The 24885-nt window shown below is 37.6% G+C and overlaps 1 protein-coding gene across 2 annotated transcripts in view; it reads left to right on the top strand.

Annotated features, from left to right (window-relative positions):
- DGKK (diacylglycerol kinase kappa) overlaps positions 1–24885 on the top strand; it is a 167712-nt gene that overhangs the window by 115929 nt on the left and 26898 nt on the right. For both annotated transcript variants that reach the window (XM_013990902.3, XM_085007928.1), the window contains exons 8-12: positions 9171–9273; positions 14336–14519; positions 15210–15318; positions 16094–16233; positions 17148–17229. In XM_013990902.3, coding sequence (XP_013846356.2) covers positions 9171–9273; positions 14336–14519; positions 15210–15318; positions 16094–16233; positions 17148–17229 — 618 coding nt within the window. The remainder of the gene's footprint in view (positions 1–9170; positions 9274–14335; positions 14520–15209; positions 15319–16093; positions 16234–17147; positions 17230–24885) is intronic.

Raw genomic sequence — 24885 nt, 5'->3', positions numbered from 1 at the left:
TTTGTGCTGTTTGATTTCTTTTATAAGTGTCCCATAGTTTTCAGACTACAAATCTTGTCTCTAGATAGGTTGATTCCTAGGTATTTTGCTCTTTTTGATACAGTGGTAAATGGGGTGGTTTCCCTAATTTCTCTTTCTATTCTTTCATTGTTAGTATATAGAAATGCAATTTGATAGGGATTGCATTGAATCTGTAGATTGCCTTGGGTATTATAGTCATTTTAACAATATTGATTCTTCCAATCTAAGAACACAGTGTATTTTTGCATCTGTTTTTTGTCATCTTTGATTTCATTCATCAGCATCTTACAATTTTCATAGTACAGGTGTTTTGCCTCCTTAGGTTTATTCCTAGGTATTTTATTATTTTTAATGTGATGGTAAATAGGATTGTTTCCTTAACTTCTCTTTCTCATCTTTTGTTGTTAGTGTACAGAAATGCAGCAGATTTCTATGTATTAATTTCGTATCCTGAGAGTTTACCAAATTCATTGATAAACTCTAGTGGTGTTCTTCTAACATCTGTAGGATTTTCTATGTATAGTGTCATGTCATCTGCAAACAGTCACAGTTTTACTTCTTCTCTAATATAGATCCCTTTTATTTCCTTCTCTTCTCTGATTGTTATGGCTAGTACTTGCAAAACTTTGATAAGTAAAAGTGGGGAGCAGAGCTCCCTGAGGCTCAGCAGAATAAGTATCTGGCATTGTCACTACTGTAGCTTGATTCACCACTGTGGCACAGGTTTGATCCCTGGCCCCAGAATTTCCACATGCCACAAGAGTGATAAGTTAATTAATTAATTAATTTTAAAAAGTGGTAGAGTGGACATCCTTATCTTGTTCCTGACCTTAGAGGAAATGCTTTCAGCTTTTCACCATTTATATGGGTCTGTCATATATGGTCTTCATTATGTTGTAATAGGTTATCTCTATGCTCACTTTCTGGAGTTTTTTTTTTTTATCATAAATGGATGTTGAATTTTATCGAAAGCTTTTTCTTTTTTTCTTTTTTTTTTTTTTTTTTTTTTTTTTTTTTTGCTATTTCTTTGGGCCGCTCTCGCGGCATATGGAGGTTCCCACGCTAGGGGTCAAATCGGAGCTGTAGCCACTGGCCTACGCCAGAGCCATAGCAACGCGGGATCTGAGCCGCGTCTGCAACCTACACCACAGCTCACGGCTACGCCGGATCGTTAACCCACTGAGCAAGGCCAGGGACCGAACCCGCAACCTCATGGTTCCCAGTCAGATTCGTTAACCACTGCGCCACGATGGGAACTCCTTTTTTTTTTTTTTTTCCGAAAGCTTTTTCTGCATCTGTTAAGATGATCGTATGATTTTTATTCTTCAATTTGTTACTGTGATATATACCACACTGATTGATTTGTAGATTTGAAAAATCCTTGCATTCATCCCTGGAATAAGTCCCACTTTATCATGTCATATGATCCTTTTAATATATTATTGGAGTCAGTTTGCTAGTATTTTATGGAAAATTTTTGCCTCTAGTTTCATCAGTGATTAGCCTTAAATTTTCTCTCTTTTTTTTTTTTTTTGAGGCATCTTTATTTTTGCTGTCACAGTCATAGTAACCTCATAGAATAGGTTGGATTTGTTCTTTCCTGTGCAATTTTTTTTAATAGTTTCAGAAGAATAGGTGTTATCTCTTCTTTAAATGTTGGATACAATTGGCCTTTGAAAACCTCTGGTCCTGGACTTTTCCTTGTTCGTTTTTTAGTCACAGATTCTACTTTGGTAGCTGTAACGGGCCTATTCATATTTCTTCCCAATTCAGTCTTGGGAGATTGTGCCTTTGTAAGAATTTGTCTATTTCTTCTAGGTTGTCCATTTTATTGGCATGCAATTGCTTATAGTAGTCTCTTGTGTTCCTTTGTATTTCTGTGGTGTTGGTTATAACTTCTCCCTTTTCATTTCTAATGTTATTGATTTGGGCCCTCTCCCTTTTTTTTCTTGATGAGTCTGACTAAAGGTTTATCAATTTTGTTTATCTTTGCAAAGAACCAGCTTTTAGTTTTATTGATCTTTTCTATTGTTTTCTTCATCTCCATTTCATTTATTTCTACTCTGATCTTCATGATTTCTTTCCTTCTATGAACTTTGGGTTTTGCTTGTTCTTCTTTCTCAAGTTGCTTTAGGCATAAGGTTAGGTTGTTTGAGTTTTTGTTTCCTGAGGTAAGCTTGTATTGCTATAAATGTCCCTTTCAGAACTGCTTTTGCTGCATCCTATAGGTTTTGGATCATTGTGGTTTTTATTGTCATTTGTCTCTAGTTTTTTTATTTCCTCTTTGATTTCTTCAGTAGCATATTGTTTAGCCTCCACGTATTTGTGTCTTTTGCAGTTTTTTCTTGTAATTGATTTCTATTTTCACAGTGTTGTGGTTGGAAAAGATGGTTGATATAATTTCAGTTTTCTTAAATTTACTGAGGCTTTCTTTGTGGCCCAGCATGTGATCTATCCTGGAGAATGTTCCATGTGTACTTGAAAAGAATGTGTATTCTGCTGATTTCATATGGAATGCTCTATAAATATCAATTAAGTCCATTTGCGCTAATGTGTTATTTAAGGCCTGTGTTTCCTTGTCAATTTTATGTCTGGATGACATTGATGTCCATTGGTGTAAGTGGGGTGTTAAAGTCTCTCCCCTATTACTGTGTTACTGCTAATTTCTCCTTTTATGCTTGTTTGCATTTGCCTTATATATTGTGATGCTCCTATGTTAGGTGCATATATATTTATAATTTTTATATCTTCTTGGATTGATCTCTTGATCAAGTAGTGTTATTCTTTGCCTCTTGTAACATTATTAATTTTAAAGTCTGTTTTGTCTGATATGAGTATTGCTACTCCACCTTTCTTTTGATTTCCATTTGCATGAAATACCTTTTTCCACCCCTCACTTTCAGTCTCCATGTGTCTCTAGATCTGAAATGGGTCTCTTGTAGACAGCAAATATATGGATGTTTTTCTTGTATCCATTTGGCCAATCTATGCCTTTATTAGAGGATTTAATTTGTTTACATTTAAGGCAATTATCAATATGTATGTTCTTACTGCCATTTTGTCATTTGCTTTTGAATAGTTTTTATAGGTCTTTTTCTTCCTTTCCTCTTTTGTTTTCTTCTCTTGTGATTTGATGACTGTCTCTAGTGTTGGGTTTGGATTCCTTTTTCTTTTTTTGTGTGTGAATATATTATATATTTTTGGTTCACAGTTTCCATGAGGTTTTGTTGATTCCCTTGTTTGTTATTTGTTGCTTTTAATATTTTCTCTTTGTCTTTAACTTTCATCAGTTTGATTACTGTGTGTCTTGGCTTATTCCTCCTTGGGTTATCCTATTGGGACATTCTGCACTTCCTAGACTTGGGTAACTGTTTTCTTTCCCATATTAGGGAACTTTACATACAATTATTATCTCTTCAAATATTTTCTCAGGCCCTTTCTCTCCCTCTTCTTCTGGGACCCCTATAATGAGAATGGTGTTGTATTCGTTGTTATCCTAGAGGTCTCAAACTGTCATCTTTTCATTATTTTTTATTTATTCTGTTCTGCAGCAATGATTTTCATTACTCTTCCAGCTCACTGGACTCATTCTTCTCCCTCATTTATCCTGCTACTTATCCCTTCTAGTGTATTTTTCATTTGTAATTGTATTCTTCAACTCTGGTTGTTCTTTATATTTCTTAACTCTTTGCTTAAAAACTTGTAACTTCTCATTCTGTGCATCTGTATCTTTCCCAAATTCTTGGATCATCTTTTTGATCATTACTCTGAATTCATTCTCTGGTAGTTTGCCCATCCCAAATTCACTTAGTTGTTCTTCTGGGGTTTTATCTTGTTCCTTCATCTGAAATATATTCCTTTCCCATCTCAATTTTTTTTTTAATTTCCATTTGTATTTTTTTTTGGTCTTTTTTTTTTTTGCCATTTCTTGGGCCACTCTCACGGCATGTGGATGTTCCCATGCTAGGGGTCCAATCAGAGCTGTAGCCACCGGCCTACACCAGAGCCACAGCAACATGGGATCCAAGCCGTGTCTGTGACCTACACCACAGCTCATGGCAATGCCAGATCCTTAACCCACTGAGCAAGGCCAGGGATCAAACCCGCAGCCTCATGGTTCCTAATTGGATTCGCTAACCACTGTGCCATGATGGGAACTCCCTCCATTTGTATTTTTATATATGTGGTAGCTTAGTTACATTTCTTGACCTCCTAGAAGTCCCCTTCTATAGGGGATATCCTATGTGTACCAGAAGTGCTCTACCTTTTCATCACCCATGGGCCAGGCAGCATCTGGTCCCAGGGTAGGTTCTGACCTATGTTTGCAGACTCAGTTCTGCAGGCTGCAGGATGGTAGTTTTCATGCTTCTGGTGTCTTCCCCCTGGTTGGTGAGGATTGTCTAAAGGTTGTGTAGGCTTCCTGATGGGAGGGGCCAGTGCCTGCCTACTGGTGGGTAGAGCTGAGTCTTGACCCCCTGGTGGGCATGGCTATATCAAGAGGCATGTATAGAGATGGCTATGAGCTCAAGAATTCTTTAGGTATCCTGTCTGCTGACAGGTGGGGCTGTGTTCCTGCCCTGTTGGTAGTTTGGCCTGAGGCATCCCAGCACTGGAGCCTACAAGCTGTTGGGTTGGGCCAGGTCTCAGAACCTAGGATCCAAGATGTCTGTCTCCAGCCAGAGTTCACATAGGTCCCAACTATGTTTGCCACCAGCTTTTATGAGCACAGAGACAGGCATGGCCACCCCCACCTCCCTAGGAGACCTTCAAAGACCAGTATGTAGCTCTGGATCAGGCTCATATGGAGTCACTGCTTTTGCCCTGGGACCTAGTATGTTCAAGACCTTGTGTGCACCCTCCAAGAGCAGAGTCTGTTTACCCCAGTCCTATGGAGATTCTGTAATCCAGTCCTGCTGTCCTTCAAATCCAAAAGCTCTGGGGGCCCCTCTTCTTGATACTGGACCCCTAGGCTGGGGAGCCTGGCTGGGACTCAAAGCTCTCATTCCTATTGGAGAACTTCTGTGATATAATTATTCTCTTGTTTGTGGGCCACCTACCTGGGTTGTATGGGATTGATTATATAGTGAGTACACCACTCCTACTGTCTTGTGGTTTCTTCTATATGTCTTTGGATGCAGAATATCTTTTTTTGGTAGATTCTAATCTTTTTTATTAATAGTCATTCAGAAGTTAATTGTGATTTCAGTATTCTTGTGAGAGGAAGTGAGGTCAAGGTCCTTCTACCCTGCCATCTTTTCTGCAATTTCTTTATCTTCACTTTAGTCTGAAGTGCACAGCAATATGCAAAGAACATTGGAGTAAATAAGGAGCATATAGACCCATATTCAGCTTCTCAGCACAGCTAAAGCCCTCCCCATATAGTCCTGGGCATGTGCCCTTCTTATGTTTTTTGCTAGTTTTATGGTTTCAGGCCTTATATTTAAGTCTCTAACCCATTTTTAGTTTATTTTTATATAAGTATATGGAAGGGGCCCAGTTTCATTCTTTTGTATATAGCTGTCAAGTTTTATTGAAGGGGCTATCTTTCCCATTGTATATTCTTGTCTCCTTTATCATTCATTAATTGAATATATGATTGTGGATTTCGTTCTGGACTTCCTGTTCTGATCCATTGATCTATAAGCCTTGTTTTCGTGCCAGTATCACACTGTTTTGAATTCTGTAAGTTTGTGGTATAGTTTCAAGTATGGGAGTATGACACCTCTAGTTTTGTTCTTCTGTCTCTAGATTGCTTTTGCTATTAGGACTCTTTTGTGTTTTCATCAAAAATTATATTTATTTTTTCCTAGTTCTGTGAATAACACCATTGGTATATTGATAGAAATTGCATTGAACCTGTTGATTGCTTTGTGTAATATGGACATTTTAGCCATGTTGAATCTTCCAGTGCATGAGCATGGCATATTCCATTTTTTTAGTGTGTTGTCTTCAATTTCTTTAATAAGTTTCTTATCATTTTGAGGCTACAGGTCTTTTACCTCCTTATTTAAATTAATGTCCAGGTATTGTTTATTGTTTTGACACAAATATAAATGGGATTGTTTTCTTCATTTCTCTTTCTGATAATTCATCATTAGTGTACAGAAATGTAACAGGTTTCTGTGTATTCTGTATCTGCAAATTTCTGAAATCATTAATTAGCTCAAATAGATTTTTGGTGGAGTCTTTGGTGTTTTATATATATAGCACTATGTCATCAGAAAATTGTGATTGCTTTACTTCTTCCTTTCTGATCTTTATGCTTATTTCTCTTTCATGCCTCACTGCTGTGGCTAGGACTTTCAATACCATGTTGAATAAAAGTGGCATAAGAGGGCATCCTTGTCTCATTCCTAATATTTAAAAAAAAGCTTTCAGGTTTTCACCATTGAGTATGATGTTAGCTGTGATTTTGTCGTATGTGGCTTTTTGTTATGTTGAGGTATATTCTCTCTAAACATACTTTGTTAAGTTTTTCTCATTTTTCTCATAAAATGCTTGAATTTTGTAAAATGCTTTTTCTGCATCTGTTGAGATGATCATGTGATTTTTATCCTTCCTTTTGTTAATTTTGTACATGACCTTGGTTGGTTTCTAGATGTTAAAACATCTTTGCATCTCTAAAATGAATCTTACTTGTATGTGGTGTATGATTCTTTTAATGTATTGTTAATTTGGTTGGCTAATATTTTGTTGAGCATTTTTTCATCTATATTTATCAAAGGTATTGGCCTGTAATTTTCTTTTATTAGTATTTTTGTCTGGTTTTGGTATAAGGGTAATGATGGCCTTGGTAGAATGACTTTGGGAGTATTTCTTTGTCCTCATTTTTGGAATAATTGGAAAATGATAGGTGTTAACTCTTCTTTAAATATTTGGTCGAATTCACTGGTGAATCCACCTGGACCTTGACTTTTGTTTGGGGGGCTTTTTGCTTACTGATTCAATTTTCATTACTAGTAATCAATCTACTCAGATTTTCTATTTCTTCATGATTCAGTATTGGAAGATTACATGATCTATAAAATTATTCATTTCTTAGTCATTTAATTTGTTGGCATATAATTTTTATAGTATTTTCTTATGATCCTTTGTATTTCTATTGTATCAGTTGTAAATTTTGCTCTTTCATTTCTGATTCTATTTATTTTTCTTAATGAAATCGGCTAAACTATTATTGATTTTGTTCATCCTTTCAAAGAACCAACTCTTACTTTCATTGAAATTTTGTAATTTTTAGTCTTTATTTCATTTATTTCCTGTGTGATCTATTACTTTATCCTTCTACTAACTTTGGGCTTTGATTCTTCTTCTTTTTATAGTTCCTTTAAATGTACATTTGGATTCTTTAATTGAGATTTTTGTTCCTTGAGGTAGGCCTGTATTGGTATGAATTTTCCTCTTAAGTCCGCTTTTGCTGTGTCCCATAGAATTTGAACAGTTGTGTTTCCATTTTCATTTGTCTCAAGGTATATTTCAGTTTCTTCATTCACTCATTGGTTGTTTCACAGCATGTTGTTTAGTCTCCACGTGTTAATATTTCTTCCCCAGTTTTCTTCTTGTAGTTAATTTCTAGTTTCATAGTGTTGTTGTCATAAAAAAACACTTAATATGATTTCAGTCTTCTTATATTTAATGAGACTTCTTTTGTGGCCTAACGTGTGATGTATCTGGAGAATGTTCCATATGCCCGTGGAAAGAATATATATTCTACTGAATTTTGATAGAATGTTCTATATATACCTATTAAAGTAATCTTTTCTAATGTGTTTTTAAGGCCAGTGTTTCCTCATTGATTTGGGGGGGGTCTGGATGACCTATTCATTAATTTAAGAGGGATATAAAGTTCCCTACAAATATTTTATTTCTGCCTATTCAATTATTTTTGTTAATATTTACTTTATATATTTAGTTACTCCTCTGTTCAGTGCATAAATGTTTACAAGTGTTATGTCCTATTATTGACTCTTATATCATGATTTAATGTCCTTCCTTTTTTTTTAACAATCTCTGTTTTAAAGTCTATCTGTCTGATATAAGGTATTGCTACCACAGCTTTCTTTTAATTTCCATTTGTATCAAATACTCTTTTTTATCCTCTCACTTTCAGTCTGCATGTGTCTTTAGATCTGAAGTGAGTTTCTTGTAGGCAGCATATATAGGGACCATGTTTTTGTACCCACTCATCCACTCTACGTCTTCTTATTGGAGCATTAGACCATTTAAATTTAAAGTGATTATTGATAGGTATTTGCCTATTGCTATTTTGTTAATTTTTTCTGGTTGTTTTTGTAGTTCTTCTCTGTTCTTCTCTTGGTTTCTTTCCTTGTGTTTTGATGTATTCCTTTAGCATTATGTTTGGGTCCTTTAAGAAAGTAAATCTTAAAAGTTCTCAATATGAGAAAAAAAATGTAACTGTATAGCGATGAATGTTAACTAGATTTTTTTTTGTGGCAGTCATACATAATATATACAAATACCAAATCATTATGTTGTACACCTGAAACTAATAAGTATATCACAATAAGAAGACAATGCTGGCTGTCCTCTGGATCTCTTTTAAATGCTTTCATATAATTAGGCCAGGTTCATGTCCTCTAGGAACTCTGTAATTTTCCAGGAATTGGTGCTTGAAGATATCATAAATCTGGGAAGTATGGCATTAATGCAGAAGGCAGCAGAGTCTCAGCTTTTTCACTTCCCAGTTGTTTGACCTTGAGCAATATCCTTTACATCTCCAAACTTTGGTTTCCTCATTTTGAAAATGAACTTAATAATGTCTTCCCTACCACACACAGTTGTTGTAAGGATTGAAGTATAATAATATATTATCAGGATTAACACTCTTATACTGCAAGTAAACTTCCCATTCTGTAGGCCACTAAAATCGTTCCCTAGGATTGGCATCTACTCAGTGCCTGTGATGAGTATATTCTGAAAACCACCTTTGAAAGGAACAGAGTTCAGAGGGTACATTTCAGGGATGGTGCAGGCTTGAGATGGAGAGAGGTTGAGTCAGGGGTATGTGTATGGCACCCAGGGAGTTTTGAATACTGAGTACTTAAATTTTAGAATTGGAAAAAATACTGATCTATGTTATCTGCTTCCTGTCCCACTCATGTTTTTTCTTTCTTCTCGTGTCATTCCAGGTGCATGATGACTGCAGGAGACGGTTTTCCAAGGAATGCTGGTTCGGAAGTCATCGATCATCAGTCATTCCTCCCACTGCCCTCAGCGACCCCAAAGGTGATGGTGAGTAGCTAAACTTTAACCTCAAAAATACATTAGGGAGGGAGGGAATGTGCAAAGCCTGGGGAAAAGGACTGCAATTAAATTAATATGGTCAACAAGTTAAACATTTATGGGAGTACAAATGTGCATATGTTTAGAGAGAGCTCATGTTTTTCTTTGGACCTTTGGAATGGTGGATATTGATGTTTATGGTGTATATGTATGTGCACATGTTCTCTGTAGCCTCTGTCACAATTGTTTCCAAATGATCAGGATTGATTTCAGCTTTTTAATGATTTTTGGACACTAGCTAATCCATGAAATAATTCTCATTGCTTGCTGCCTACTTCTTTGCCAAGGAAAAGCCAGCATTATCTAGGAACAAAGAAAGGAACATAAAGAAGAGTATACAGTTTTCTTAGTCAGAGAATAGAATAAGGCAAGGATTCCTATAGCCATTACAACTGTTTTAGAACTAGACATAGAACATGTGTACATGTGTTCACATACATGTACATCCACTCTAAGCCAATCTAATCTTTCACAGTTCATTTCCCAACACCAACACAGATACAGACAGACATTGGTGCATGGAATGTACCACTCACAGTTTTCTGCAGGAAAGCATACTCATATGTCCCCATAATGACATGCACAGACATATCCCTTACTCAGAGATGCATGCATATATTATTCTCAGATCTACTCAAATATTTATCCATGTAGAGTCACCTACCACAAAGTTGACTAAGGAGGTGATGAGAGAGATGACTTGGTAAATAAGAGATACCTGGTTGGCCAGGAGAAATAAGGGACTGGGGGAAGATAGAGTTGACAGTAGAGAAAAAGTAGCAAACTAGTCAGCCAAGCATACTCAGGCAGCTAATAAAAGTCAACAAATCTTGAATCTGAGACTTTGCTCATCCCACAGTGACCTAGGGAAGATGTCTTTGGGCAAACTGAAGGATGGCCACCTCAGCATCTCACAAATCACCCCAAATATCTGTTGAGGGGCTGTCACTTCTTTGCAATTGGCCCAACAAGTTCTGTGCTTCCTGTCCTTATGAAAGTGGGGGTTTTAAATTTATTTTTCCCATCCTATGTAATTTCTTATTCTTGTTATAGATGGCCAACTAATAGCATTACTACTTTCTTTTGCTTTCCACCACTGACATATTATAGATTAGAAGCACCTGTGTTAAGCAATTCTTTTGAGTAGTGTCTCTTACAGTTCCCCACAAGTTAGCTTTTAGCCTTTCATCCTAGTCATCACTAGCCTTTCATCCTAGTCATCAGCAATCCTGATCCAACCGAACCTTACTCTTTAGAGCCCTTCTTTCTATCATGCTTTACTTGGCCTGTCATGTCTTAGGAATGTCTTTTAAAACCTCCATATCTTCTTGACACTTTCTAGCTTTTTGGTATAGGAAAATATGCTCTTTAATGGATAGATTCCCTGTTGGGAAGTCCCATCAATCTCAGAGATGATGTCATTAAAGATGATCTGGCCCAACCCCTCTGGCCAAGCTAGGAAATCCCTTCTTTAGCATCCACGGTGGAAACATCCATCTGATGACTTTCTGAGGAATCAGATTCCATTGTTGAGTAGCACTCATCCATTCATTATTATATGTTCAGTCAAAAAACTAATTTCTGAGAATGTCTTCTAATTACCCTTTTTCTTACCCAGTCTGTTTGGTAAGTTTCTTTTCTCATCCTATAGGATGAAAACAAAGTCAAACATTATCTCTAGTTTGGAAGTTTCTGTAGTTACCTGTCCCCAGTTCTTCAGACAAATAAATTATTTCCTTTGCTATAAACTCAGAACACATATCTCAGAGGACTTAACACACATGTATGTCTCCCACTCCAGACTGAGCTCTCTGTATCTCCAGCACTTAACTCAAACCTGGATACATAGTATATGCAAGTCAAGATTGTTATGTGAATTCATTAAAACATTTACTGAATGCTGCCTATATTTAAGGCTCAGTGATGAGCAATGTAGAAAATAAGATATGACTAAGACAGCAACCCTGATTCATATGGAAGAAAAACAGTATAATGAAGTATTTGTCAAATCTGAGAATGCATCGTATTCATTTAGGAGTATGTTAAAACACAGGATTCTAGGCCCTACCCCTCCTCCTGAGTTTTTGAGTCAGTAGATCTGGGTAGAGTACAAGAATTTGCATTTCTAACAAGTCCCCAGATGATACTGATGCTATTAGTCCTGTGAGCATTATTTACTAACTCTGTGACCTTGGGCAAGTTACTTAATTCTCTGTGCCTCATGTATCATTTGTTTTCTGCCAACAGAGAGTAAAAGTTGGTGCATTATGATGGTTAAATGAGTTAACATTTGTAAAAGAAGATTTTAAAATACAACCTTATGCTAATTCAACATCCTTCTGTGGTATGAACCCAACAATTTGAGAGGGACTGCTGGCTCCTTGGTTTTGGGTACTGTGATTATATTAATATAGCTCAAAGAAGAATGAGCTTCTTTTTTGAAAGGCTCTTTTGGGCTTTTGACTCATCTGGAGCTTAAAGTCAAGTAAATCCCCTAAGCCCTTTTCACACTTGATGCTGCCAAAGCAAGTTCCTACTGTCCTGTTCTGCTGCAATTTATGTCTTTGAGCCTAAAGGCCAAGATTCACATTTATCCCTTTTTCAGTTTGTTGACTTTGACCCAGCTGCTTGTTAAGGTCATTTTTCAATCTTGATTCTGTCATTCAGTGGCTTTCCCTCCAGCTTCAAAGTTGAAAAGCTGGCCTTCTCTGTTTTTGTTTGAATTGCTTAGCAATTTAAGCAACAATTTGAATAGTACAGGACATTCCCTTACAATTAACATCAGCCCATTCAAAAGCAATGCTATGGGCAGAATCACTTACCTGGTTAGGAATCTGCCTAACATTGCTATATTCCAGCAAGGATGATCCCTTTAGTAAGGAAGGGAAACACAAGCAGAATCAGGTTCTAAGACAAAGGAGAGGTAAAACTGTCCAGGCCATGACTTGAGGCCTATGCTGTTGGTTGGTAGGGGAACAAGCACATAAAAAGATACCATCTTTTGACTATTTTCTTCATGTATCTGAAGACCTAACCCCTAAGGTTTCAATTCCATACTGAACAGTTTGAACTGCTTCCTCTAACATCTTATTTTATCTGGTCCCTGTCACCTCTCTGATCTCATGTCCTATCACTCTCTCCCTCTCTCACTCCACAGCTGCCATGCTCTTCTCTTCACTGTCCCCAGACATCCCATGTAGTCCACTTTGTCTAGGTGACTTCTTATTCTCCCTCCTGCTCCTCCCAGAAAACTTTTCCCCCAGATATCTGCATTGCTCACTTCATTCCCATCTCATCTCAAATATCTCCCCCAGAGAAGCCATCCCTGAATACCCTATCTAAAATAACACCCCCTTCAGTCTCCATCCCCCTTTCTTGCCTTATCTTTCTTCATAGCGCATTATTTTCTATGTTTATTTGCTATGGTATGTATCACTCCATTAGAATATAAGTTCCATAAGAGTAAATATTGTTTCTATCTTGTCAGTGACAGATAGGACATAACAAGGACAGAAAAAGGCACAGAGAATGCCCTCAATACATATTTGTTGAGTGAATGAACAAATGTCTTAACTACCATTGTGTTAATAGGTTACCTTTTGTAAAAAAAAGAAAAAGAAAGAAAAAGAAAATGTTAGAACAGGGTAACATGATCAGGGAGAGTAACTACTTCCAAGTTATGCTACTGAAAGGACAGAGCAGACTCCGCTTGTAGCACTGAACCCTGGCAAGCCCTGAGAGTTTGGTACATAACAGGCTAGCTGGCTCAGGATACCTTCAAGCTCTAATGGCCAATGAGTAGAAATTGGCCCACAGAGGAAGCCTGCTTTAGATTTTTCCAGGCAAAACAGCCACAAAATCTGCTTAAGTCAGCAGTCTTCCTTGAGGCTCCCTTTCACCCAGGCTACAATAAATGGGACATTTTTACCCACCTCCCCCCCCCACCCCCATCCCACACCACTCAGGAGCTAGCCATATGCTTTTTCTCCTTTGAATTTATTTTTGCTGGGGCATCTCTGGCAAGCCACAAGCTTAGAGGTTTGGGGGGCTTACAATTTGCCTAGCATCTCCTATGAGACCATTGCTCACTGCCTGTCTCCCTGCCAACAGGCCCTACGACTCGGCATGAGCTGGCAGGCTTTGGCAATTTAGACTGCTGTAACTCCTCTTCTCTATGGGGAACTTCAGTGTTGGGGATTATTAAAAGCTTCTCTCCTGTCCAGACAATCTCCCTGTAGACTTGTTTCCTCTGGAAGTTGGTGTGATGACTTAGATTGCTCTGCCAGAGCCTTAGAGGAGTGATTAAAGCTCCAAACTTTACCCTACATTGATATGTTCTGTCATTAGCTCCTGGCTGAAAGACAGTCTTTCCTCCTCATCTCTCCAGACCTGATATCTTCTCAGTGTGAGAACCGAGCTATCTCTGGCAGAGAAAGGACTAGTTGGCATGCTGATCCTCCTCCTAGGCTCTCAGCCTTCTCCTTCCTCAGTTTCCCCTTGAGATTTTATTGATCTCTGGTTATGGTGGCAATTTTCTTGTTCTTGTGTTCCAATATACTCTTGTGTATGAATCTGTCTCCCCAGCTTGAGGGCAAGAGCTAGACACCTAGCAGTATCTCACATGATGATTGGCATGTAGTAGTTGCTCAGCAAATATTGGTTGCCTGGCAGCAGCTGGGCCAAAGACCAGCTTTTGTTGGCTTTTTTTAAAATAAAAGTTCCTTGGGGCTGCATCCCGACTTCCCCTCTCTTCCTGTATCAGAGGTACAAGGGAGCTGTGGGAAGTGTTGGACTTCTATTACTTTGTGGTGTGATATCATGGGTATTTGACTATGTCTAAACTCATTAAATTGTACACGTTAAATATGTGCAGTTCTTTGGATATCAGTGATGCCTCAATAAAGCTGCTTTTTACAAAGTCTGCAAAATTTGATGTTAAGGTGTATTTTGCTTCCATCTCAACGGCCCTTTGCTTTTTTTCCCTTTTTTCTCTGTTGTGTGCATATATTAGGCCAATTAGTAGTATCTTCAGACTTCTGGAATCTTGATTGGTCTTCAGCCTGTTCATGCCCCCTTCTCATCTTCATCAACTCAAAAAGCGGCGATCACCAGGGGATCGTCTTCCTCCGGAAATTCAAGCAATACCTCAACCCGTCTCAAGTGTTTGACCTGTCGAAGGGTGGACCAGAAGCCGGGTAAGCCTTGGTTAAGGGATATAATATAGTTGAGTATATAGAAGGGACCCCCGGCTCCATATATATTCTAGACTAGAATAGGCTTCCTAGAATTAGTTGTCGTATCTGGGCAGGAAAGATCTATGATCTCAAGTTAGGACACAAATACAAATCCAGAGCATTTTGAGTTGGCTGGTTAGAGGACTTTTAGCCCTCTCCCAGAAATTCTTCCAAGCCTATGTCCTGCCCTCAGATTGGTTTCACCTTTTCTGATTAGAAGAAGTAAAAACTGTGTCTCCTGACTTCAGAGGAGGAGGCAAGTGGATATTGCCCTCTACCTTTCCTGTCACTCAATTTTTCCTGAGGCCAAATAGATATGTTTCTACTACAGGCCTGTTTTCTTTGGGGCCCATCTGACTGTTCAGCCCTGGCAACTGTGCAAAGCATTCTTCTGGGCCTCAACAAATAGATTTGGCTGACTAGTAGCTTTCAGAACATGGTTGGGCAAAGAAGAGTGTGGGTTGAGGGAAGGCCTGATCTCCAGATTGCCTGTGATCTTAGGTACACAGAGAGCTCCAGTTAAGGGAAAGATGCCAGGTAGCCTGATAGTAGGGTGCAGAAGCAGCGGTCCTTAGCTCCTGGCATATTGTAGGGAAGTTATAAAATTCATCAGTTCATGAAATAACTCCCTTTCCACCTCTTCCTTTCCAGGCTCTGCATGTTCAAGAACTTTGCTCGTTTTCGCATCGTGGTTTGTGGTGGCGATGGCAGCGTGAGCTGGGTCCTGTCTCTGATTGATGCCTTTGAATTAAATGAACGGGTGAGTCTCTAGCTGACTTAATTTACCCATTGCTAGAGAGACTAGGGGTGTGGAGCTACTTATCCCAAGAGGTCCCTGGGCTTTAATCTCCTTTGGAAAATATCCATTTCCCACTGGTTTCATAGTCAACCTGACTGGTAGATTCCCGATCTAAGCCTGCACACCTATACCATTTTCTGGTGTTCTATCTGTGGAAAGGAGAAGTGAGGAAGTTAGCAGGAAAAGATGAGCAGTGCTCTATCCCCCAAGCCCCAAAGTGAATATTTAAAGGGGAGGAAAGCAAGCCAAAAAAAAAGTGGCATCAGGCAGCATTCAGCCCCCAATTTCCTAGCCCTCCTGAGGCCACTGGTTTTCTTCCCTGAGTCTCAAGAGTAGCAAAAATGTTTTTTTACCTTACCCCCTATGCAAGGAGCCTCCTGCTCTTCTGGCTGCAATAGCTTTGTCTACTTGAGGCACCTCACCTCCTGGGCCCAGCTTAGATAGAAATGTGTGGCCGTATTTCTCCTTTATAAGCATGGCTATACAGGTTGACATATCCCAGCAACTTTTCCCCTTACTGAGTTGATTCTGTATTGCCAAGAGTGGGACCCAACTCCTTAGAGAAAAATTTCACTCAGTTTCAAACATCTTCCTATTATGCTTCCTAAAATCATGAGTCCCTTATTGCCACTGGCTTTGAGACCTTATTCTTTCCCAAATAGCGCCCCCTTGTTTCTTTTATGGGTGCATCTTGGTAGGATTGTCTGAAAAGGATGTCTGGTTTTTGTTCTTGCAGTGTCAGCTGGCAGTCATCCCGCTTGGAACCGGTAATGATCTGGCCCGTGTCCTAGGCTGGGGTGCGTTCTGGAACAGAAACAAGTCACCTCTGAACATCCTCAACAGAGTGGAGCAAGCTAGCGTGAGGATTCTAGACAGGTGAGTGGCTGAAAGATCAGGTTGTTGTGGCTTTCCAGTCCCATGCCAGTTACTCCCACTTATGTCATCTCAATCAGGAATGTTCTAAACTCCCTCACAGAGCCTCACTGCCTTTCTGGCTTCAGTGCAGGGATATTTGGGGGACCTTGTCTATTAAGAAGCCAGGGTCTACAATGTAGCCTATAAACATCACCGAAGCCCCTCCTCAAACTTAAAAGATCCTAGAGCAGGAGCCCCCACTGGTAAATTTCAAGTGTTCCATAAAGCTCCTTCAAATTGCATAGCTAATTATCTATGTCTGCATATTTTTTTTCTTGGGAAAGTTTCCATCTTTCTGTTCTAGGATAGTAGAGAAATTATTCTACAGTTTCATTGGGTTCTCAAAGAAACTCCAAAAGGGGGGGGGGCTCTTAAACAATTGGCCTAGATTATCTGTGCCCCAGGGAAGAGAGATTATTGCCCTCCAATCTTCTGAGAAGAAAGACTTTCTATGTGGGGGCATATTATTTGATTTGTGGCTGCTCATAAGGATATCCCGGGGAGCTTTTTCAAGGTACCAAGCTGGGCCCTACCACAAATGCTTTTATTTAGTAGGTCTTGGGTATGGCCTTGGTATATGCATTTTACAAAAGCACCTCAGGTGATCTTGCTAGTTACCACTCCTTGAGAAGCACTGCTCTCTGAGAACCCCATGGTGGGAATCCTCCCATCACATTGCCTTGAAAAGTCATGAGGCAGAGGACCCTCTTGGGGAATACCTTGCAGTCAGGTGACCTGAGATAACTTGGGCATCCCCTATAACTCATCACTGCTCACCACATAAACATTTTGACCTCTTTCATGACATATGAATCATTGATGCCAGCCACTGAAGAAACAGAGCCCTAAATATCTGTCTTTAAACTTTATTTCAGATGGAGTGTAATGATCCGTGAGACTCCCAGACAAACCCCATTGCTAAGAGGACAAGTTGAAATGGATGTACCCCGATTTGAGGTAACTACTACTTAGCTACAATTCAGACCAACATCTTTATTTTTTGGCCATGCCCATAGCATCTGGAAGCTCCCTGGCCAGGGGTTGAACCCACGCCACAGCAGCAACCCAAGCCGCTGCAGGGATACCAGATCCTTAAACCTCTAAGCCACAAAGGAATTCCCCGACGTCTTTATTACACATTGAAATAATAGGCAAAACCCAGAGAGAAACTTTTGTATTTTCCATAGGCTTGATGAGGATGAGGTCACTGAGGAATGAGGACATTTCAATCAGCAGTTATTTACCAAAAAATGTGTTAGGTATTGGGGAGATAATTCAGTCAGCCATTTACTTGTTCATTCACTCATAATATATATATGGAAACTATAGATTAACTATAATGCATGAGATACTGTTTGAGGAGCCATTCTTATGCTAAATTGATAAAGAAGAATGACACAGTCCATACTGTCATAGAGCCCATAGTCAACTTGCAGTGCTAGAAAAATAGTTTACTAAAGTAGTATGAGTGTTAGCACATAAGGAAATAGAGGAGAATAGGAAGACTCAGCAGGTATACCTAACTCGGTCTGGTGGAGATCATGGAAAACTTCTCAGAAGAGTCATTTCAAAAGAGATTCCAGGACCAGAGGGAGTTAATCAGGATAAGTAAGAAGAAGCCTGTTCTAGATGGAACAGTATGTGTTGTTACAAAGGAAAAGGAGAGCATGGAATAGTCATAGAACATAAATGCATTCATAATGCCTAAGGCATAAGGGCCAGGGAGTGTGTATATAGGGGAAGTAACCAAAGATGAGGTTGGAAAAGTAATCAGGGGCCAGGCCAGAAAGGGCTTGGTAAACTATAGCAGGAAGTTTAAACTTTTTTAAGAAAATTTAAGTGTAGTTGATTTACGGTATTACTCTTAGGTATACAACATAGTGATTCAATATTTTTTGTTATTTAAACTTTAAGTAATTACAAAATAATAGCTACATTTCCCTGTGCTATACAACATATCGTTATGGCTTTTTTATTTTATACAGAGTAATTTATATCTCTTAATCCCACACCCCTAACGTGCCTTTCTCACCTTCCCTCTCCCCACTGGTAAGCACCAGTGTGTTCTCTATATCTCTGAATCCATTTCTGTTTTTATAATATTCATCCTTTTTAAATTTTTTATCTTTTTTATTTTTTAAATACTACACATAAGTGATAACGTAGAGTATTTGTCTTTTTATTTTAGACTTATTTGGACTTCCCATGTGGCTCACAACATAATTTTAGACTTATTTCACTAAGCATAATACCCTCTAGATCCATCCACATTGTTGCAAATAGCAGAATTTCTTTCTTTCTATGGCTGAATAATATCCCACTAAGTGTATACACACACAAATACACGCACTACATCTTTATCCATTCATCTATTGACATATATATAGGTTGCTTCCATATTTTGGTCATTGTAAATAATGTTGCTAATAACACTGGGGTACATGTATCTTTCCCATAAGTGCTTTCATTTCTTCAGATACATTCCTAGGAGTGGAATTTCTGAGTCATATGGTAGTTCCAATTTTGGTTTTTTGAGAAACTTTCATACTGTTTCATACTGTTTCTATAGTGCCTAAACCAATTTACATTCCCAGCAACAGTCTATTATGAGTTCCCTTTTCTCAAAATCCTCACAAATACTTATAGCTCTTTTTGATGATAGCTATTCTGACAGGTGTGAAGTAGTATCTCATTGTGGTTTTGATTTGCATTTATCTAATGATTAGTGATGATGAGCATCTTTTCATGTGCCTGTTGTCCATCTGTATATCTTTTTTGGAAAAACATCTATTCAGACCTTCTGCCCATTTTTAATCAGTATTTAATTTTCATAGGGATTTCATTTTCATGTTTGGCTTTTTTTTTTTTTTTTTTTTTTTTTTTTTGCTGTTTAGGGAGGTTCCCAGGCCAGGGGTTGAATCTGAGCCATAGCTGCCGTCCTATGCCACAGCCATAGCAACACAGGATCTGAGCTGTATCTGTGACCTGCACCACTCATGGCAACACCAGATCCTTAACCCACTGAGCAAGGCCAGGGATCAAACCTGAGTCCTCATGGATGCTAGTCAGATTCATTAACCACTGAGCCATGGCAGGAACTCCCTGCATGTCCTTTTTTGATATTGAGTTGTATGGGCTGTTTATATATTTTGGGTATTAACCCCTTATTGGTCATACCATATATGAATATTTTCTCTCATTCAGTAGGTTCTGTCTTTTCATTTTGTCAAGTTTCCTTTGCTGTGCAAAAATCTTTAAGTTAAATTAGACCCCATTTGTTAATTTTGTTTCTTTTGACTTGAGGCAGATCCAAAAAATAATGCTACAATTTATGAAAAGATTATACAGCCTATGTTCTCTTCTAGGATTTTTATGGTTTCAGGTCTCACATTTAAGTCTTTATTCCATTTTGAATTTATTCTTTTACATGTGGCTGTCCAGTATTCCCAATACCATTTATGGAAGAGACAATATTCTCTCCATTGTATATTCTTGCTTCCTTTGTTGTGTATTAACTGGCCACAAGAGTGAGGGTTTATTTCTGAACTCCCTGTTCTATTCCATTGATTTCTGTTTCTATTTTGTGCCAGTACCATGCTGTTTGATGACTGTAGCTTTGTAGTATAGTCTTAAGTCAAGGAGTGTGATACTTTCCACTCTATTCTTTTCCCTCAAGATGGCTTTGGCAATTCTGGTTCTTTTGTGGTTCCATATAAATTTTAGCATTATTTTTTTCTAGTTCTGTGAAAGACATCCTGGGTATTTTCACAGAGATTTCATTAAGTCTATAGATTACTTCAAGTACTAGGGATATTTTAAACAGTATTAATTATTCCAATCCATAAACATGGGATATCCTTCCATTTCATTGTATCATCCTCAATTTCCTTCAATAAGGTTTTATCATTTTCAGAGTATAGGTCTTTCACCTCCTTTGGTTAAGTTTATTCCTAGGTATTTTATTCTTTTTGATGTGATTTTTAAGCAGGATTGTTTTCTTGCTGTCTTTTTCTGATAGTTCATTATTAGTGTATAGGAAAGCAACAGATTTCTGTATACTAATCTTGTACCCTACAACTTTACTGAATTACTTTATTAATTCTAATAGCTTTTTGGTAGACAATTTAGAGTTCTCTATATATAGTATCATGTCATCTGCAAATTGTGACAGTTTTACTCCTTCCTTTCCAATTTGGATGCCTTTTATTTTTTTTCCTTCTCTGATTCTCATAGCCAGGAATTCCAATAATATGTTAAATAGAAGTATCAAGAGTGGGTATCCATGTCTTCTTCCTGATTTTATTATATTATTTATTTATTTATTTTTAATGGCTGCAACTGTAGCATATGGAAGTTCCCAGGCCAGAGACTGAATCCAAGCTGCAGCTGTGACTTACGCCACAGCTGTGGCAACTCCAAATCCTTTAATCTACTGCACTGGGTTGGGGATTGAACCCAAACTGCTGCAGTCGGATTTTTAACCCACTGCACCACAGCAAGAACTCCTCTTGTTCCTAATTTTAGAGAAAAGGTTTTCAGCTTTTCACCACTGAGTATGATGTTGTCTGTGGGTTTGTCATAATGGCCTTAATTTATGTTGAGATATATTCCCTCTATACCCACTTTGATGGGAGTTTTTATCATAAATGGGTATTTAATTTTGTCACATGATTTTTTTGCATCCATAGAGAGGGTCATGTGATTTTTTCCCTGGCTTTTTTTAATATGGTGTATCACATTGATTGATTTATGACTACTAAACCATCTTTTCATCCCTAGAATAAATCCAACTTAATCATGGTATATGATTATATATTATTGGATTCAGTTTGCTAATATTTTTGAGGATTTTTGCATATATATTCATCAAAGATTGGTGTGTAATTTTCTTTCTTCATGGTGTCTTTGTCTAGTTTTGTTATCAGTATAATAGTGTCCTCATAGAATGAATTTGGAGGTGTTCCTTCCTCTTCAATTTTTGGGACTAGTTTGAATATATATATTAGCTCTTCTTTATATGTTTGGTATAACCCCCCTGTGAAGCCACCCAGTCATGGACCTTGGTCTACTGGGAGTATTTTTTTATTACAAATTCAACTTCACTACTATCAGTGAAGTTGAATTTGTCATCTGTCTGTTCAGACTGTCTATTTTTTCCTGATTCAGTCTTGGAAGATTACGTTTCTAGAAATGTGTCTATTTCTTTTAGGTTTTCCAAATCATTGGCATATAACTGTTCATTGTATATTTTATGACTTTTTGTATCTTTTTGGTATTGGTTGTTATGTCTCCTCTTTCATTTCTTATTTAATTTGGGTCCTCTTTCTTTTCTTCTTGGTGAGCCTGGCTAAAGGTTTGTCAATTTTACTTATCTTTTCCAAGAACCAGCTCTTGGTTTCATTGATCTTTTCTATTGTTTTTTGGATCTCTTATTTATTTCCACTTTAATATTATTGTTTCCTTCCTTCTGTTGACTTTAGGCTTTGTTCTTTTTCTAACTCTTTTGAGTTGTAGGATAAGTTATTTATTCAAGATTTTTCTTATCTTGAGGAAGGCATTTATTGGTATGAACTCCTCTTAGAACTTCTTTTGCTGCATCCCATAGGTTTTGTAAAATTGTATTTCCATTTTCATTTGTCTTGGTATAGTACCTCACATCTGAGCACTCTCTTCAGCCACATCAGCTCTAACCCTAGTGTAGAACAGCTATTGTGAAGTAGGTAGGGTAGAATGGGCACTTGGCTCAGGCTGGGCCTGTGCCAGAGTGGTTGCAGGACATCATTCAGAGTCTCATTCAGTTTCAATCTGCTTTTTTCTGCCTTGTCTCAAGAATAAGCAAGTGTATATGTGCTCTGCACTAGAGGAGTCTATGTTTATTTGTTTGCTGTACAATATATCCAACTTTCTTATTTATTTTATACATAGTGCTTTGTATCTTTGAGTCCAATACCCCTATCTTGCCCCTCCTCATCCTTCTACACTGCTAGTCACTAGTTTGTTCTCTACACCTGTGAGTCTGTTTCTGTTTTTTAAATATAAATTAATTTTTTCACAATTCACATATAAGTGATAAAATAGAGTCTTTGTCTTATTCTGACTTATTTCACTAAGCATAATACCCTCAGGGTCCATCCACATTGTGGCAAATGGCAGCTGAGTAGTATTCCATTGTGTATGTGTGTGTACTCATACACCACATCTTTATCCACTCATCTATTGATGAACACTTAGGTTGCTTCCATATCTTAGCTATTGTAAATTGCTCTGCTATGATCATTGGGGTGCACTTACCTTTTCAAATTAGTGTTTTCATTTTCTTTGAATATATACCCAGCAGTGAAATTGAAGACTGTTTTGGGGGATTGTCATTCTTATTTATTCCTTTATATTTTTTCTTCCCTTTGATTTGATGACTATAGTGTTATTTTTTTTATTCCTTTCTCTTTTTTGTGTGTAAATCTATTATAGAGTTTTGATTTTTGGTTACTATGGGGTTCATATATGTTCACCTATAATGATAACTATTTGTTTTAAACAGATAGCCCTTTAAGTTCAAACACATTCTAAAAGAGCTACATTTTTACTCTCTTCTCCCATACTTTGTATTTTGATGTCACATTTTACATCTTCATGTTTATCCCTTTACTGACTATGGTATTTATAGTTGATTTTACAATTTTTCTTCTTTTACTCTTTGTACTAGCTTATTTAAGTGGTTATTCCTTAGCATTTACCATGTATTTGCCTGGACTAGTGGGATTTTTCCTTTCCTTTAGATACCCACTTCTTTAAGAAAAAAAAAATTATATAATTGGTTTACAATATTATATTAGTTTCAGGTGTATGGCATAGTGATTCAGTATTTTTGCAATTATACTCTATTATAGGCATTACAAGATAATGTGTGTAATTCCATGTACTATACAGTATATCCTTGTTGCTTGTCTATTTTATATATAGTATTTTCTACCTGTTAATCCCGTATCTCTAATTTCTCCCTCTCTCCTTTGGTAAGCACAAGTTTGCTTCCTATCATCTGTAAGTCTGTTTCCATTCATATATATGTATATATATATATCCATTTATATATTTTTAGATTCTAAATATGTGATATCATACAGTATTTTTTCTTTGTCTGATATATTTAACTAAGCATAATATTCTCTAGGTCCATCCACATTGCTCCAAATGGGAAGATTTCATTCTTTTTAATAGCTAATATTCCCGTGTGTGTGTGTGTGTGTGTGTTTGTCTTAATCCAATCATATGTTGATAGGCACTTAGGTTGCTTCCATGTCTTGGCTATTTTAAATAGTGCTGCTATGAAAACTAGGATGTATATATCTTTTTGAATTAGCGTTTCCATTTTTTTTTTTTCTGGATATATAACCAGGAGTAGAATTGCTAGATCATATGGTAGTTCTATTTTAGTTTTTTGAGGAAATGCTGTTTTCCGTAGTGGCCACACAAATTTACATTCCCACCAACAGTTTACTAGAGTTCCTTTTCTCCATATTCTCACCACCATTTCTTATTTATAGACTTTTTGGTGATATCCATTCTGACAGATGTGAGGTGATCGCTCATTGTTGTATTGATTTGCATTTCTTTAATAATTATCAATGTTGAGCATCTTTTCCTGTTCCTGTTAACCATATTTATGTCTTCCTCAGGACAATGTCTATTTAACTCTTCTCAGTTTTTGATTGGGTTGTTTCTTTTTTTGATATTGAGTGGTATGACCTGCTTGTATATTTTGTATATTAACCCTTTGTCAGCCACATGATTTACAAATATTTTCTCCACTTTCATAATTTTTTTATCCTATTAATGGATTCCTTTGCTATGCAAAGGCTTTTAAGTTTAATTAGGTCCTATCTATTTTTGTTTTTATTTCCTTTTCCTTAGAAGACTGACCCAAAAAATATGATTTTTGTCAAAGGGTTGTCTGATTATGTCCTTTTCTAGGAGTTTTATGGTGTTATGTCTTACATTTAGGTCTTTGAACCACTTTTTTGGCTTCGTTGTTGTTGTTGTCTTTTCTAGGGCCACACCCATGGCATATGGAGGTTCTCAGGCTAGGGGTCTAATCAGAGCTGTAGTTGCTGGCCTATGCCAGAGCCACAGCAATGTGGGATCTGAGCCACATCTGCAACCTACACCACAGCTCCTGGCAATACCAGATCCTTAACCCACTGAGCAAGGCCAGGGATCGAACCTGCAACCTCATGGTTCCTAGTCGGATTCATTATCCACTGAGCCATGATGGGAACTCCTGAACCACTTTTTGAATTTATTTTTGTATATGGTCTGTGGGAATGTTCTAGTCACATTGTTTTACATGTAGCCATCCAGTTTTCCCAGTACCACTTGATGAAGAGACTGTATTTTCTCCATTATATTCTTGCCTCCTTTGTCATAAATTAATTGACCATAGGTGCATAGGTTTATTTCCAGTTCCGTTTCTGCTCCATCGATCTATGTGTCTGTTTTTCTGCCAATACCATGATGTTTTGATTACTATTGCTTTGTAGTATATTCTGAAGTCTCAGGAGGGTTATACCTCTAGTTTTGTTCTTTTTCTCAAGATGGCTTTGGCAATTTCAGTCTTTT

Source organism: Sus scrofa, chromosome X, assembly GCF_054392235.1.
Source record: "Sus scrofa isolate SSC_HxYL_T2T_F1_AM1 chromosome X, Sscrofa_HxYL_maternal_Yorkshire_Landrace_v2.0, whole genome shotgun sequence".
Classification (NCBI taxonomy): Eukaryota; Metazoa; Chordata; class Mammalia; order Artiodactyla; family Suidae; genus Sus; species Sus scrofa.
Note: the sequence above shows the minus strand (reverse complement) of the source record. Positions and strands in the feature narration are given on the sequence as shown.